The sequence below is a fragment of the Purpureocillium takamizusanense genome, chromosome 12 (assembly GCF_022605165.1).
Source record: "Purpureocillium takamizusanense chromosome 12, complete sequence".
NCBI classification, from domain to species: Eukaryota; Fungi; Ascomycota; class Sordariomycetes; order Hypocreales; family Ophiocordycipitaceae; genus Purpureocillium; species Purpureocillium takamizusanense.
The window spans coordinates 272,391-287,860 of record NC_063079.1 but is presented as its reverse complement, the minus strand read 5'-3'; the positions used below and the strand labels follow the sequence as shown (position 1 = coordinate 287,860).

General features: G+C 55.8%; 8 protein-coding genes across 9 annotated transcripts; 3 read left to right on the top strand and 5 right to left on the bottom strand.

Annotated features, from left to right (window-relative positions):
• Positions 1-1,538: 1,538 nt before the first annotated feature.
• On the top strand, positions 1,539-2,814 carry JDV02_010308 (uncharacterized protein; the record flags this gene model as incomplete). Its single annotated transcript, XM_047992042.1, has 3 exons — positions 1,539-1,542; positions 1,595-2,273; positions 2,334-2,814. 3 exons carry the CDS (start codon positions 1,539-1,541, stop codon positions 2,812-2,814), a joined length of 1,164 nt encoding a protein of 387 aa, XP_047848055.1.
• Positions 2,815-2,961: 147 nt separating this feature from the next.
• JDV02_010307 (uncharacterized protein) lies at positions 2,962-3,996 on the bottom strand (the record flags this gene model as incomplete). Its single annotated transcript, XM_047992041.1, has 1 exon — positions 2,962-3,996. The coding sequence occupies one exon, from the start codon at positions 3,994-3,996 to the stop codon at positions 2,962-2,964; it is 1,035 nt and encodes a 344-aa protein (XP_047848054.1).
• Positions 3,997-4,630: 634 nt separating this feature from the next.
• On the bottom strand, positions 4,631-6,268 carry JDV02_010306 (uncharacterized protein; the record flags this gene model as incomplete). The annotated part of the gene is made up of 1 exon (XM_047992040.1): positions 4,631-6,268. One exon carries the CDS (start codon positions 6,266-6,268, stop codon positions 4,631-4,633), a length of 1,638 nt encoding a protein of 545 aa, XP_047848053.1.
• Positions 6,269-6,948: 680 nt separating this feature from the next.
• On the top strand, positions 6,949-8,108 carry JDV02_010305 (Sorbose reductase; the record flags this gene model as incomplete). Its single annotated transcript, XM_047992039.1, has 5 exons — positions 6,949-7,248; positions 7,306-7,382; positions 7,444-7,527; positions 7,588-7,656; positions 7,708-8,108. The coding sequence occupies exons 1-5, from the start codon at positions 7,049-7,051 to the stop codon at positions 8,106-8,108; spliced, it is 831 nt and encodes a 276-aa protein (XP_047848052.1). The 5' UTR covers positions 6,949-7,048.
• A 177-nt stretch (positions 8,109-8,285) lies between these two features.
• On the bottom strand, positions 8,286-9,140 carry JDV02_010304 (uncharacterized protein; the record flags this gene model as incomplete). The annotated part of the gene is made up of 1 exon (XM_047992038.1): positions 8,286-9,140. One exon carries the CDS (start codon positions 9,138-9,140, stop codon positions 8,286-8,288), a length of 855 nt encoding a protein of 284 aa, XP_047848051.1.
• Positions 9,141-9,698: 558 nt separating this feature from the next.
• On the top strand, positions 9,699-11,049 carry JDV02_010303 (D-xylulose reductase). The gene is made up of 3 exons (XM_047992037.1): positions 9,699-9,756; positions 9,811-9,936; positions 9,983-11,049. Exons 1-3 carry the CDS (start codon positions 9,748-9,750, stop codon positions 10,913-10,915), a joined length of 1,068 nt encoding a protein of 355 aa, XP_047848050.1. The 5' UTR covers positions 9,699-9,747; the 3' UTR covers positions 10,916-11,049.
• Positions 10,673-13,257, bottom strand: JDV02_010302 (uncharacterized protein). Of its 2 annotated transcripts, XM_047992036.1 has the most exons (4): positions 12,775-13,257; positions 12,023-12,717; positions 11,023-11,950; positions 10,770-10,955 (listed from the first exon to the last, which is right to left on the bottom strand). In XM_047992036.1, the coding sequence occupies exons 1-4, from the start codon at positions 13,199-13,201 to the stop codon at positions 10,936-10,938; spliced, it is 2,070 nt and encodes a 689-aa protein (XP_047848049.1). In that variant the 5' UTR covers positions 13,202-13,257; the 3' UTR covers positions 10,770-10,935. The 2 variants fall into 2 exon arrangements, with proteins under 2 accessions (XP_047848048.1, XP_047848049.1); XM_047992035.1 differs by having other exon boundaries at positions 10,673-11,950.
• A 416-nt stretch (positions 13,258-13,673) lies between these two features.
• Positions 13,674-13,991, bottom strand: JDV02_010301 (uncharacterized protein; the record flags this gene model as incomplete). The annotated part of the gene is made up of 1 exon (XM_047992034.1): positions 13,674-13,991. One exon carries the CDS (start codon positions 13,989-13,991, stop codon positions 13,674-13,676), a length of 318 nt encoding a protein of 105 aa, XP_047848047.1.
• Positions 13,992-15,470: the final 1,479 nt, after the last annotated feature.

Here is a 15,470-nt window from a genome sequence, read left to right as displayed (position 1 = left end):
GGGTCGCCGTTTCTCCATTACTAGCGGCCGGATTTGCGTGGCGAACCTTCCCTTCTAGGTACAACTACTAGGCCACCACGTGTGAAAACCCAATGTCACCTCACCATGTGGGTGTGCCATGGGCATTTGCGACAGCGTGCGGTACGTCAGGGGCCACACGGTGGTCCTCAACTCAACTTGATCGCAGTCAACTTCCGGGGTCAGAATGGAGCAACCAGATGAACTCCTTCGGGGATTGCCGCACTGAAATTTGAAAGAGCCAGGTAAACGACTTGACTCAATATCCCTGCAGCCCTGCCAAGGCTCGTCCCTTCTGATGTTGTGAAGACCCGTGTCGGAGCCAAACGCCTGCCGATCGTTCCCGCCGTGGGCCCTCGGTCCACCTTTGGGCTTGCGAGAGTGATGCATCCCCGACACGAGTCGGAGGCATATACGTAATTCTCTTCAACGACGTTTATGCATCAATGGGCCTGTGAAAGAGTTCTCTGGAGACTTTCACAACCTCACCGATTTGGCACAGAGCCCCCTGAAATGCCTTGTTGCCGAACGGGCCACTGACGTGCCACGGGGCGACATGTTGAACCGGACTTGCTTTGTTGACGCGCGCCATTCATCGCGTCGACATGATGCTGCTTGCTCTTCTCAGATGGTTGTCTCCACACGTGTGAATAAGCTTCTTAAGACTTTTCGCCACGGCAGGGAACTAGAAACGCTAGAACAACGTCGCGACGGGCATGGCGTTTTGGCCTGTGGGGGCAGTCGCTCAGTGTTAGAGTCTTCATCAATCCGCTGCGAGGTGGAGGGAGCTATCGCGACTCGCGACCACTTGGAGCAGGGAAAGCCATGCCACCAGTTTCGCTTACAAGAACGTTAGATGCCCCGGGTACCCGCTGGGCGGATCGTTCATGCCCGACAGATGTCCCTGGCGTCTCGACGATCCGGCTCACCCGTCTCGCCTGTCTGAGTTGTTTTTGCGTTTCTCTCTTCGACTCTTGGCGATGAAGTGCTGGCTCATCCACCGATGCGACCGCGCCCCTACGACATGATAGACCAGCTGCTCGCCACCACTGCCCAATTTGCAAGGCCGCAATCACTCACCGAAAAGCTTGGGACGTGAAGGCATCCAACGACGGACAAAGGCCTGTTTTCAGCGCTTTGCTGGCCCTTTGTTGAGCTCATAGATCAGCTGTCCCTCCGGCCCTCGTCTCCCAATAGACGAGCTTCCAGGCGATGAGGTGTTGGAAGATATTGCTGTCGGCCGTCCTCGCGCCCCTGCCGGCACTCGCCAAATCGGCTTCCCTGCCCAATACGCTTACCTTGTTTCCGAAATGCGCGGTGCGTCCAATGCCACCACGGTCACGAAATGCTCAAACTTTCTCGAGATCCAGAGGCTGACACCCAGTATGCAGAGACCGTGTTCTTCGCTCATCATCGACAGGGCCCACGATACCGCCAAACAGTCGTCACTATGCACCGAAAAAAGCACACAAGACACCTTTATGATGTGCGTCTTTATCAGTTGCTCTATAGAGGAAACCATGTGTGAGTGATGGCTCTGATTCCAATTTCCACGCACCAGGGCTAAGAATTGCAGACTCCAAGAACCTCACGGTCACGGCTTGCAAAGAGCCCGTTCGCAATAAATCGAGCCGATACGTTGCCATTTCAAACTCATTTTCCATCGTCGCATCCATTTTCGTCATACAACGCTTCGCCTACAAGTTCTGGGCAAAGATGGATTTCGGGTTAGACGATCTGTTTACCCTAATCGCGCTCCTTGTCAGCTTGCCCGCCACTTATATCAACGCTCACCCCCTGGTCTCCAACGGCATCGGCCGTGATACCTGGACCCTGACTCTGAAGCAGTTGATTGCATTCATCAAACATTTTTATATCTTGGAGATTATTTACTTTGCCGAAGTTTCTCTTATGAAACTGGCCCTCTTGTTCTTCTACATCCGCATCTTTCCAACGACTAAGGTCCGCTGGCTGCTTTGGGGCACCGTTGTGGTCGTGTCCCTATTTGGGTTGATTTTTGTGTTCCTGGCAACTTTCCAGTGCACCCCCATTGAGTATTTCTGGTGGCAGTGGGCTTACGATGGGAAGCATCGTGGCAAGTGCATCGACATAATGGGCATTTGCTGGAGCAATGCCGCTATAAGTATCTTACTGGATCTATGGATGCTTGGTATCCCGCTATGGCAGCTGCGAAACCTGAAGCTCGATATGCGGAAGAAGATTGGCGTTGGGATGATGTTTTGCGTAGGTATTTTGTGAGTCTCTCCTCCAGTTTCTTTCTTCTCAGAACCAGTCGCTGATTCGACTATTTATAGCGTCACCATTGTCAGCATGCTCCGGCTCGAATCGCTGGTCCAGGCCGGTGCCAGCACCGTCAATCCGACATGGGAGTTTGTCGCGGCAGGCGTTTTGTCGACGGCAGAGATCAACGTCGGCATCATTTGCATCTGCATGCCGTCGCTGCGACTGCTACTCGTAAGGCTGTTTCCCGCTTTGCGCAGCGTGTCGACACGGTACTACGGTAGATCTACGAACGGACCGCAGCGATCAGAGACTGCTGCGGGCCGTTCTGGGCTTCCGCGGGGGCCGAGCACGAGATCGCACGCGGAGCGGTCGAAGAAGCAGAAGCCTCGGACAGGTGCCAACGAGGACCAGATTACATACCACACCTCGTACTCGGCCGAGTTTGGCGACAAGAGCGTCGACAGGTACAACGACGACGTGCAGCTGGTTCGCATGGGCGATGGAGATATGACGAGCGCGAGGTCGGCGAGTGGCGCTTCCAGCTACTCATGACTGGAGACTTGCTCTAAATGATGCTGCGGGGCAGCCAGATAAATGTATACTATCAAAATGTCCAACATGGTAATATATACTACTAAAATGCACATGACATTACCGCTGATGATTTGCGCAAGCCTGGCTGTGGCGAAGCGACCCGGCTCACCGCTTGGTATAGACACCCGTGCTCTCCGCGTGATATCCCTTCTTGCCAACCTTGCCCGTCAGCTCGCTCCTCCACGGCTCTCCCCTGCTCAGTCTGGCAATCGTCCTCTCAAACGTGAACTCGGGCCGCCAGCCCAGCTCGCGCACCGCCTTGGTCGAATCGTAGACACGGTCCACGCGCGCGAGGTGCTTCCACCCCCTCTCCGCGAACACGCCATCCAGCGTCCTCCCCTGATCGTCATCGCCGACACAGACAGAGCGAAACACCGCCGTCGGATCGCGGTCCAGCGCCGCCAGCGTTTCGGCGTCATTGCGAAACGGCGGCGGCGCGCTGATGATGTACTTGCCCCAGCCAATATCCCTTGCGCGGCCCATGGCGCACACGGCCGCGGCCACGATGTCGGCGATGTCGCACCGCCGGTACGCCAGCTCCAGCACCTTGAGGTTGTCGTCGTCGTGGGCCATGTCTGCGCGGCGGTCCGCGTCGTCGTCCTCCTCGGGGAAGAAGCGCGAGGTGCGCAGCACGAGCGTCGGCATGCCTGTCTGGCGGTGCACGAGGCCGCACATGTCTTCGGCTGCGACTTTGGTCACGCCGTAGATGTTCTTGGGCACGGGGACGACGGACTCGTCGATCCACGCAGCGGGGGAGCCGGGCCGGGGGCTGAGGGCGAGGCCGAACGTGCTGGTGGTGCTGAAGAAGACGAAGGCGTCGATGGCGGGGAGCCGTGCGGCGGACTCTTCGAGGAGGACGAGGGTGCCGGTGATGTTGGTGTCGATGAAGGCCTGCTTGGTGTGGCTGCCGACGTGGGGCTTGTGTAGGGTGGCGGCGTGGAGGATGCGTGTGATGGACGGGTGGGCGGCGAGGAGGGAGGCGATGAAGGGCCGGTCGGAGATGGACCCGACGTGGGTGGTTGTGGGCGAGGGGAGGATGTCGATGCCTAGGGGGTGGAAGCCCTGGGAGGGGAGGCTCAGCATGAGGGCGGTGCCGAGGTGGCCGGATGAGCCGGTGACGAGGACGTCGTAGGGGGGCATTGTGAGACGCGGGGGACAATTCGTTTTGTGGATGCGGTGGTGGTTGGTAATGGGCGGTTGCAGTGTGAGGTTATATATACTCGACTCGGAACCGTCTTGTTACGCTGTGATTTTGACGACGGATCGTGAACTGATGTGAAGAAGAGATCCGGGGTCAAGACCCAAGAGTAGCAGGGTTTTCCTCGATTCTACCGTTTGATGTCACAGCGACGGATGACGGACAAGTGTCAGACGGTGATACTCGTCGACTGTAAAGTCCTGCAGCAAGGAAAGCCCTGTCACACGCTGAGCCTATGCAGGAGTCAAATGAAGCATCGAGGCTGTGGCAGGTGGTGAGACGTCTGCTGGTCCTCGCCGACGGCTACAGGGGATAGAAGAACTACGGTGGATACAGCGCCGGCGAAAGACGCCAAAAAATAGCAGAAAAGCAGTTGGAGTCTGTCTCCAAGAACCGGCGCCTCCGCCGTTGCAACTTGTGGCGGGGCTCTGGCTCCATCCGGCGTGGTTTCTTCTCCAGCCGTAGGATCGTCATGGTCGGCGTGACTCAGTGCCGGCCGCCTCAGCCGCCTCGGAAGAGCGCCATCAATTATCCCAAATTTCTAGACTCAAGACTTTTACTATATACAGAGTATTTTCAGCCCTCGTTTGTGCCGACGAGGCGGAATGTTGGCCCAAAGTTTGCCATTCTCGTCGCCCGCGTCTCCATGCGCTCAATCTCCTCGCCGATTTCCTCAATCTCGTGCTCGGCCTCGGCCCTGTCCGCGTCATCCGTGGTGGCCTTGCCGACGATACGGCCAGCCTGCGAAGACTCTCCTGCCTCGTCATCGTTGTCCTCGTCCCCGTCTTCGTCACCGCCCTCCTTGCGTAGTAGGGGAAGAGCCTTCTTCTCGCCGTCGACGCGGCGCCTCCTGTCGTGCTCGCGCTCCAGCGCCAGCGCCGCCTCGACGCGCAGGCGCATAGCCTCCTGCGCCGACTCCTCCGTCAGGGCGGCGTAGTGGCACCGCCTGAACACGCCGAGGGCCGTCCAGAAGAGCCCGCTGACCTCGTAGGCGAAGAGGATCGGCAGCGCGTAGTGCAGGTGCGGGTTGCAGCCGCCGGACCACACGTCCGTGAGGGCCTCGTAGGCCTCGTGCGCGGGCAGCGCGTACGCCCAGCGGTAAAAGGGCGACGAGAGGTCGAACGGCAGGATGATGGAGGTGACGTTGAGCACGACCCAGCTGATGAGCGCCATGGAGATGTACTGCGGCGGGATCCAGATGGTGAAGACGTCGAGCGTCAGGAAGTTGACATGCGCAAAGAGCCACACGACGAGCCAGGTGAGCGCAAACTGCGTCCCCGAGACGTCCCAGCTTCCGCGAAAGGCCCAGACGGCGCACGTCAGGAGCAGAGACCCCGTCATGGTGAAGACAGTGGAGATGGCGTCGCGCACGAGCACGATGCGGCCCGGCGAGACGCGCGTGTAGATCTTGAACTGCACGTAAAGCCCGTTGATGATGGCGAGGTAGAAAAAGTCCTGGATCAGCACGAGCACGATGAGGATGGTGTTGTATACGGCGCGCGGGCCCTGCGTCGTGGGCTTGATGTTGTATGAGGTGAGCGTCCACGGGCTGGTAAAGGCCGTCATGGCTGCTTCTGTTGCTGCATTGTTGCCGCCGCCAGATGCGGACGGGATGCTCGCGAGGGCAGCCGTGCCGTTGAGCGAGTAGTATGCCACGCGGGCGGCCTCGGAGAGCCTCTGGAGGCTGCCGGCGATGAGGCTATCCATGACGGTCGGATATCTGGCTTCGTTCCATATAAAGGACAGGACGTTGGACGCATTGTACGGCGAGGAGTTGGCGCCGGAGACGGCATCTGCCAGCGCCGCGGACGCCCCTTGGGTCGTGTACAGAGCCGCCCAGTAGTCAGTGTTGCAGACGGCTTCTCGAAGGGCTCCCGCGGAAGGGTAGTCCGCGGCCATCTTTTCCACCAGCGTCGGGAAGCCGCTCGACCGCAAAGAGGCATACGCCTGCCGCACGGCGTCCCCGATGATGCCGCCGCCGTCGTAGTCCACCCACAGCACGGTGAGGCTGTGGACGCGGGTCTCCTGCTGGTACATGGACCCGAAGAGGTAGCAGAACAGGCTGAAGAAGAGGACCAGGATGAGCACAAAGTTGAGCGCGGCGGCCTTGAGGAACTTGATGCGGTAGGTGCGCACGTCAGGGTGCGACAGGGGCAGCCGGGGGTTCCATGCCCGGGGCCAGATGTTGCGGATGGCTTGGGATGCCATCATCATTCATGTCGTGAGCTGTGAGCTGCAGTCATGGACCGGAGCCATGAACAACGACGCAGGCATGGCGACGCCCCTGGTTTTTAATAGTTTACTCCAACTAGTTACCGTGCTTTCCGGCAAAGCCATGGTAACGCTCCCTGTCCAGCTCACTCAGCCCTGTTGCTGGAGCCGGGTGGAACATTTGCTACCTTATTAGCCACCGCATCCCGGCCGGCGGGCGCCCCCCCCACGGCAGTGTCGGATCAGTCGGCTGTCAGCCCAACGCCGCGAGCCATGCCGAACTTTACTCAGCAGGATGTTCTCAAATGCCTTCAGGCGCCGGCGAGACCCGGGCGGACCCCCACTATCGGCGCGCCCTTTGTGTTCCCATCCGGCCGGCCGGTTTCCACAACATAAAACTGAAATGGATTGGCACCCACGGGCTGTAATCTGTTGACACCCCGGCTAATGGCCCCTGCTGAAAACAAGAAGAGACGTTTATCAGGAGTAGTATGTACTACTTGTATAATTAGAAAAAAGAAAAATCTGGCCGATAAAGATCCCCCGCTCTCAAGCTCTTGTCCAACCGTTACATGCCGCTAGACAGCATCACTTCGGCTCCCGTTGCGCCGATCGGAGCGGGGCAGCCAACAGACAGTCCAGCTTGATCGCTTCACAACATGACATGAACAACCTGTTTCACGGTATAAATTGCCCATCAGAAAATACCGAGATTCTAGACGCCCGCAACTCTCACAGCTCCTCTTGACCCCCCTTGTCATTGCCACATCTTTCATCTCCGCCATGTCCATGACTACTGACGACTGCACGGTCGTGCGGGAAGGGTTCCCGCGCCCATTCCCAGACACCCCGTCCAAGGTTCTCGAGCAGTTCCGGCTGCACGGGAAAGTCGTCGTCGTCACTGGTGCCGCCGATGGAATTGGCCTAGCAGTGGCAGACGCCATGGCGGAAGCCGGCGCAAATGTTGCGCTGTGGTATAACTCGTATGTTATTAGGCGCTCGTTCCTTGCCTGAACGTGATACCTGCTCACAGGCCTCAGTAACGATGCTGCCGTTCAAAGATCGCAAGAGCTGGCGCGGGAATACAGCATCAAGGCTCTAGCGTATAAGGTCGATGGTACGTAATCACTAAGCTAGGATCTGCGCCACCCTTGCCCAGTGCTCACAGAATGATACAGTGTCCGACGCCGCTCAGGTTCAAAAGGCAGTCTCAGAGGTGGTACATGACTTTCAGAAAATTGATGTCTTCATCGCCAACGCCGGTAAGCCGAACTCAATGAAGAAAAAAAAACGATTAGGGAGCAAAAGCTGAACCGTCAAAGGCATGTCCATCTCAAAGCCAATCCTGGAACAGACTCTGGACGAATACAGAAAACAGATGTCTGTCAATGGTGAGATATAAAATCCAGTTCCCGCCGTCATTAAACCGCTGACAGCCCTAGTCGACGGCGTCGTCTTTTGCGCCAAGTATGCCGGCGAAATATTCCGCAGGCAAGGATTTGGCAACCTAATCGTCACGTCCAGCATGAGCGGCCACATCGTCAATGTTCCCGTGGACCAGCCTGTATACAATGCGACCAAGGCCTACGTTACACACTTTGCCAAGTCTTTGGCTCGCGAATGGCGGGATTTCGCTAGGGTCAATATCGTGTCGCCTGGATTCTTCGACACGAAAATGGGGGCTGGCCCGCTTGCGCTCAACGAGGCGTATCGCATGTCGGCGATGGGAAGGCAGGGCCACGTCAAGGAGATCAAGGGCTTGTACCTGTACTTGGCGAGCGATGCTTCGACGTATATGACGGGTAGCGATGTGCTCATTGATGGGGGTTATGTACTGCCGTAGGTCAATAGCCGGACTTTGCTTTCGCAATGAGACCATGCCAGGCATAAATAAAGAGATTGAGTAGCTATCTGATATGCTACAAGCATCAATACCTGATGATTTAACCCTCACTACCATCCTGTCGAGGCGGCATGCAAGTCAAACATGTGGAACTGGCGAGTTCCCAGCTGGGCTACTTTACAGAACGATGCCGCCACCATCCACGACAATATCCGCCCCATTGACGTATGAACCCGCATCACTTGTCAGCAGCACAATTGTGCCCGTCAGCTCCGACGGCGATCCCATCCGTCCCGTTGGATTTCTGTCTGCCCATACCTGACGATGGTGTGCAATTCCATCTCCTTCGTTGAGGATCGTATCCATGTAGCCTGGGCTAACACTATTAGTGCGAATGCCGTATCGCGCCCATTCCGCGGCCAAGCAGCTCTTGAGCATAAGAAGAGCTGCCTTGCTGACATTGTATGCGGCCTGCGGCTGAGGAAAGTTGACTCGGTGCGCCGAGATGGAGGCGACAAACGTGATGGAGCAGCCGCGCTTGCCATTCTTGACCATTTGGCGCGCCCCTGCTTGCGCACATATGAAGCACCCCGTGGTGTTGATGTCGATGATCCTTCTCCACTGAGATACAGGCATGTCGAGTGTTTCTATGCAGCCGACGACGCCGACAAAACACACGACGTGATCGACGGAGCCGAGGTCTTGGGCGGTCTGCTCCATGGCTTTGTTGACGGCCGCCTCATCCGTGACATCGACGGCTGTGGCACTGATCTTAGCCTCGGGGAACCTGGCGCGGAGTCGCGAGATGTCCTCTTGACAGCTAACCACGTTGGTGTCGAGTATCATTAGGCCTTGCAGGCCGTGGTCAAGAAGGGCCTCGCAGGACGTAAGCCCCAGCGTCCCTGCCCCTCCAGTGACGACCGCATTTCCCTTGATGGAGAACCGCATCTCGGCTGCCATTGAAGGGTCGGCGTAATTGTTCACCCTGGGTGGCGGTGTCATCGAGCTTGAATCACCATTGCTGAAGACCATCGAGGGGATAGATCGGGCTTTGAGGGCTTCACGCGCAGCTAGTTTGGGTGAAGGTGCCATGTCGTGTGACGGGTACAGAGTATAGAGACCTCGTGTGTTGAGTATGACCGGCGGAAGCGGGCTTCGACACAACGAAGTAATAGGAAGAATTCTAAACGTCACTGGGCGTCTTCTCATTGATCAGGCGAACAAACAGCGTTGCCATGCTTAAATGGAAGCTGTCATGGGTACGCGAACAGCGGTAGCGGTAATCCATAACGAAACAATCATCGGGGATCCGTCGCCCGACCTCTAGAGTAGTCTGAAGCATTCTGTCCATCCCCAGGGCTGGCTTGTCAATGCCCAGAGGATTCATGTCGGAGCCGGCGACCCGTGTTATCGGCGTGGAGTGCTCCGACAGGCTCCACCGGCCGCGCTGGACCTGACTCCCACGGTGCGTTCGAACAGGCAGCCATGTCGGTCTCCGAAACCCGAATGATCTACGTGCATGTGTTAGTTCCATGCAACGCCAACAAGATGCTGGTAGTACTTAAGCATTCCCCTCTTGCCCCTCACAATGACGACTAGGGAAGGAGCATCTTCACAGTTGACTTTGACGCCCACTGAAATGGCCAATGTGCGTGAGACACCTTGCCGTCCCTCTGCCATGGTGACTGACACGATTCATCAGTCAAATTTGTCGTGCGTGCTGCTTGGGCCGGGCAAAGTACGGTTCGAACATCGCCCCACCCCGCAAATCGATGATGCCCATGATGTTCTTGTACAGATCGGTTACGTTGGAGTTTGCGGAAGCGATGTAAGTTCCTCTGCTTCTTGTAACCAGCGTCCGCTGAGATGAAAAGGTTCATTTTTGGGTCCATGGAGGCATCACGAGGAAAGTCTCGGAAGAGAGCCCCCTCGTCATGGGCCATGAGGCGTCCGGAACCGTTCATTCCGTTGGATCGGCCGTGACACGACTCAAGCCTGGCGATCGCGTTGCGATTGAGCCGGGCATCCCTTGCCGACGATGCGATAAATGCAAGAGCGGAAAGTACAACTTGTGCCCTCGCATGCGCTTTGCCGCCGACCCGCCGAAGACGGATGGCACGCTATGTCACCTGTTCAAAGTCCCAGAAGACTTTGCGTATAAGATCCCGGACAGCCTCAGTCTACAAGAGGCAGTTCTTGTGGAACCTTTAAGTGTGGCCGTCCACGGTATTCGTCTCGCGGATCTAAGAGCCGGTCAGACTGTATTGGTGCAAGGGTCAGGAACAATTGGTCTACTCGTTGCGGCTACGGCCAAGGCGTACGGAGCAAAAACCGTTTACATTGCTGATATCAACGAAACGAAACTTGGCTTTGCAGCATCCTTCGGCTACACGACCTTCCTTTCGGACATATCTTCAACACCGTATGAAGAAGCTGAGAGGTTCAAAAAGGAGGCCGGTCTCGAAGATGGCGTAGATGTTGTTCTCGAGTGCACCGGCGTTGAATCGTCCGCGCAGACCGGCATTTACGCGTGCGCTTCTGGGGGTACAATTGTACAAATTGGGATGGGAAAGTTCAACCAGTCCTTGCCGATGGGTGCCATGTGCGAGAAAGAAATGGTGCTGAAGACGGCTTTCAGATATGGCCCTGGGGATTATGATCTCGCACTCGAGCTCCTGGCCTCCGGCACGGTTTCCGTCAAAGCAATGATAAGCAGTATCGTTCCATTTGAGAACGCGCCGGAGGCATGGGAGAGGACCAGAAAGGGGGAGGGCATCAAAAATTTGATCGAGGGAGTCCGAGTATAGGTAGGTTAGGCCCGAAGTTTTTAGTATGGTACGGGGACAGCTTCCCAGCAGAGTATTACTAGTGTGTACTAAAGCCTCAATGTTTCGTATATGGCAATTTCACTCACCCCAGTCATTGAGTAAAAAGTCTAGAGGCATATCCATAAAATCTTGAGACATTTGGTTCTTGAGCATCCGCATCTGCAGATCTCCGCCCTGCTCGCTAACGGACACCTGGCCTCCATCATGGAACGCGAGGCCATTCTCGCTCTCTGAGCACTCATAAGACGGTTGTGGCTGTCCGGTGTTGCTCTCAAGGACCATCGACGCATTGGCTCCCGGAACCAGGACGCTGTCACGAACGCCGTCTACTACCAGGCCAGTCGAAGCAGGGATCGGAAGTCGACTCTTGATATCGTTGAGAGATTCCAGGCAGCGGCTTGCTGACCTACTTATCGCGGCAAGTTTCCGCAAACAGGTTTGCGCCTTGGTCACCGAGTATTCATGTCCCCATGGCAGTTCTGTGCGCTGCGATGATGCATCGGCCTGACCATGGTTGACAAGACTGCTCGCCAAAAGCACGAGAGCCGCCTGAAACAGGAAATATGTCGCGTACCAAGCGACGCCTTGATGCAGTGCAGACTCATAAGTCGTACAAAACTCAGCAACATCATGGATCGTCTGCATCGCAACATGGAGACACTTCTCTTCTGCGTTCTCCGATGTGGGGAGGAAGCTGTGATACTTCTGAGCCCCTCGCCAAAGCAAGATGCGAAGGTTTTGCTCCTTCCAGAGGACAACAGCGCGGGGTGCCCTGAACCAAGGGGGCACGTCCGCCGCGACGAAGTACTTTGGAAGATTATGGCGCCAGACGTTGAGATCTCTCTCCCTAGCCTCGGCTGATCGATACTCAATCTTGGCACCCGCTGATTTAGCCGCAAGAAACTCGGCGTAGATTGCGTCAGCGATTCTTGCTAGCTGTGCTTGGGCGATGATAGCAGAGTACGTCGTGGGGTAGGAGGCGGCTGAAGGCGCTGTTGCGCTCGGTAGAAGTCCCTGTCATGGTCTATCAGCAATTCTGGCACAAGCACAAAAGCTGCTACTACTACTACTGGAGCTTTGCTGTACCTTGTCATCGATGTTGCGCGGAAACTGAGTATCGACGAAATCACCGAGCATTGTTGGGGGTCGACCCGTGGTAATGTTGAACCCGCTCTCGAAGCAATATGTCGCCCAGAATAGTTGACGTCGCCGCTCATGACCAATGGCACCATCCTGTCCTGGGAGTTCTCGGTGCAGACCCAGCTCCAGGGCCATTCTGCATGCCAGTCCAATGAAGTTATAACCCGTGTTTGTGTGATCTCTCTTCTGCAGGTAGTTCCCGATCAGTAGAAAAGCTTGCAAAGTCTCGAAGGTTCCGGACTCGAGCATTTGAATGGACAGATTGGCCCTTGCAGCCGCATAGTAATGTGTGTTAGAGTGCTCGGTCTCGCTATGTGTAAGCCAGTGCCCGATGCTGAGGACCATGTAGTACAACACTCGCCACGGCGACCGTGCCGGTGCCTGCCGTTGAACAGCGGCAAGCCGATCCCTAAAGGTCTTTTCGTGTATGATTGGGTAGCAAGTGTTATAAAGATTGAAGTAGGCGTCGACAAGACAGTTCGCGGCATGAGACAGTGACAGGTCCGATATTTCGGGTGGCAGAAGCTCAACTGATGGTGTAGGCCGACTGCGTCCGTGTTGTACGCTGGATTGTACCTTGTTGATTCCCCGTGACACTGCTGTACCGATCTCCTCAAGCAGCTGCGAGCCAGAGCTGCTCCCTATATTGAGTTCAGTCATGAATGTCCCCACAGCTTTTATAAGGGTTATCAGCGTACCTAAATAGCCGGCATCACTTGTTGCTAGCACAGCCATGCCATCGGTAGCAACCGAAAGTCCATGTTCTGGAGAGTCAAACCCTGGAGACAAAGACCCCTCATGCCACTCATATCGATTGGGCGGGGATGCATCCTGGTCGCCATCTTCGGCCTCTTGAGCGGTCGCCGCACATGACGCCAAGCCAGCATGCTGCTTCAGTACCGACTCGATGTCTATGTCCCGGTGAAGCGACTGTAAGAGTGACTGGAGCTGCGCGCACCGTCGCTCAGCAGCATCCAGGTTCCTTCTTGTTAACGGTGTTCTGTCGGGAGGCGTGTCGAAGCTACACGATTTCCCCGCCCTCAGGCAATACGAACATGGCCCGTTCTCGGTGTTGCTTCGCAGGCACCTGGTTTTTCTCCTTTGGCAGTTTAGACAAGCACGCATGACGTTCAAGCAGATATATGAAGGAGCTGGATAATCTTGACCCGACGACAATAGTGAGCTCGGACTGTACAAGGTGAAGCGACAGACGTGAAGTAACCGAGTGGATCGATCATGGTTGGCGAATTTTGAGGTTCGGTATAAGTCGTGGGGAAAATTGCGGGTCAACGGAGCACTGTCAACCTCGCCTGGAACCGAAAGCACGCAGCAGCGTTCCGTCATCACTGTCCCGTATATTTGCTACCATCAAGCTAACTGCTAGAAAAAAGTCTGGAGAGCTTCATGGGCGGCCCCGATCCTCTCCTATGCGTCTACCAGCGTCCGCGACTGAGAATTCTAATTGTCTGCATGTAATCGCGGAGTTCATGCTGCTCCCATCAATGCATATATTCCACAAACTAAAAAGCGTGTTAGTCCTACTGCAACCCCGCCAAGTTTCTCACGAACTCTTACCTATGCTATGCACCCAAGCAAATCACTGGTAGCATCGGTACGAGTCGATGGCGCTCCAGGCCGACGTGTCACAGGTCTGTCCGGCGTTGCAGTGGTAGGTGGTGCCGAACGGATTGCCGCACATGGTGGTGTAGAACTCGCAGCGGTCGCTGCCAGGCGGCGGCACTTCCACCTTGCACAGGTTGTCCGTCTTGAAGCCGCTCACGTTGGTGCAGCCATCGCCGTCTGACTGTGTCTTCTGGCTCTCGCCGGCACATCCATGCCAGACGACAGTGGTGCTGGCTGCCTGGGCTCCCGAGACGAGAGCCACGAGGAGAGGGATGGCGGTCTGGACCTTCATTTTGTATGTCTTGTTGAAGAGTGTTGTCTTTTTTTTTTGTTGAATTTATTGGATTGTAAAGAAACTGTGTTGCTCTGCTTCGAGATGAGAAGAAAAAGTGACTCGACAAGACCAAAGACGCATATTTATATTCCTCCAAGCTTGGACCTCTCTTCCCAGTCTCGTTATGTTCGATATAGTCAGAGGCGCCCACTCACTGATGTGGAAGCATGCTTCTTGTTTGGGATGTCGATCATTCTCTCCCCTTGTCAGCGAACAGCCTTACGACAGCCGCATCGTGTTTTCGTATACCTAAATTCGCCCATCTGCCGTGGAGGACAAGATGATCGGCAGTGGTCCGTCCGCCAATCACTTTGTCAATGGCTTACATGCACCCCAACGGCACGTCGCCTGCGACCCACCAGCTGAGAAGCCGGCATTGTCAGCATGCAACCTTGACCGGCGATTCTCGCCGGTCAAGGTTGCGCCGGGACGCCTTATACCAGCCGCCAGAATTGGCCCGAGCTTTACCGGCCGCCTGGGCCTCGTTGCGCCGCATTGTTACTGCATCATGTGCATAGCTGCGGGACAGGGCACACCTGTAAAGAAGCTATTTTTGACTCAGGGGGCCCGAGACACTCAAGGCACAAGTTCTTTGCCCCATCGGGCATCGGCTCGTCGCTGTTGGCGATACTGGCCGTCGCCTCGTCGGCGAAATGATGGCCGAAGGCACCCCTTGTGTTACATCATGCTATTCTTGGCTCTCGTCATGGCTACGATTATTGCTACATGGAGTAAGACGCGGTCCTGACATGGCTGTAAGTTGAGACCATTTTCTCGCTGGCGGCGTGTTCGTGTCAGCATCTATGCCGAAGCCCTGTCAGCCACGACGACAAAGTGTTGGTCATACAAATTTGGAAGCGGAGGATCGACATTAGACAAGGTCATCGACGCTTTTGCTCTTCATTGATGCGTTATTGAGCCGGTGCCGTACTGAACCATGTGGTCTCCTTGGGCTGAACTGCGTTGGGGGCTGGTAGGTATGGTAGGATAACCGCCTATGACATTGGATCTCCGTTGGGCACGCACATGATCAATGCCAAGTGACCGTCACGAAGTACGTTCACTGACTGACAATGCTTTGAGCCCACTAAGCTCAGGTCACCGACCTTGAGTCCTCATGCACCACCCGCATTCCCGGCTCGTCATATGGAATCAGGTCTTGTGCACTGATCAAAAGAGTAGCTGCAAGATTCCGTTTAGCTGTACCGTGTGAATGGAGCAGAAAAGTATTTGAATCAGTAAAGTTCTGTCTATAAAATTACCCTTATACTGACCGTTTCCCGTATGGTACCAATGACGTACAGGAGTCGGGCTATAAGAAACGCACGGCGTCGGCCTGCTCTCGACCCGCAGTCTATGATCTACGACTCTTATGTCTTACTAACAGGAAGGCATATTAAACTAGAGTAAAATCATACTTGACTAGTCAACAGCTTT

Bases quoted from the DNA above. Each gene is read 5' to 3' on its own strand.
- JDV02_010302 (XM_047992036.1), bottom strand. From the start codon at position 13,201: ATGCGTGCTTGTCTAAACTGCCAAAGGAGAAAAACCAGGTGCCTGCGA. The intron at 12,718-12,774 runs GTACGCTGATAA...AACTCAATATAG, and splicing joins AAGTGATGCCGGCTATTTAG to GGAGCAGCTCTGGCTCGCAG. The intron at 10,956-11,022 runs GTGAGTGAAATT...TCTGCTGGGAAG, and splicing joins CTTTTTACTCAATGACTGGG to CTGTCCCCGTACCATACTAA.
- JDV02_010303 (XM_047992037.1), top strand. The intron at 9,937-9,982 runs GTAAGTTCCTCT...TGAGATGAAAAG, and splicing joins TTGGAGTTTGCGGAAGCGAT to GTTCATTTTTGGGTCCATGG.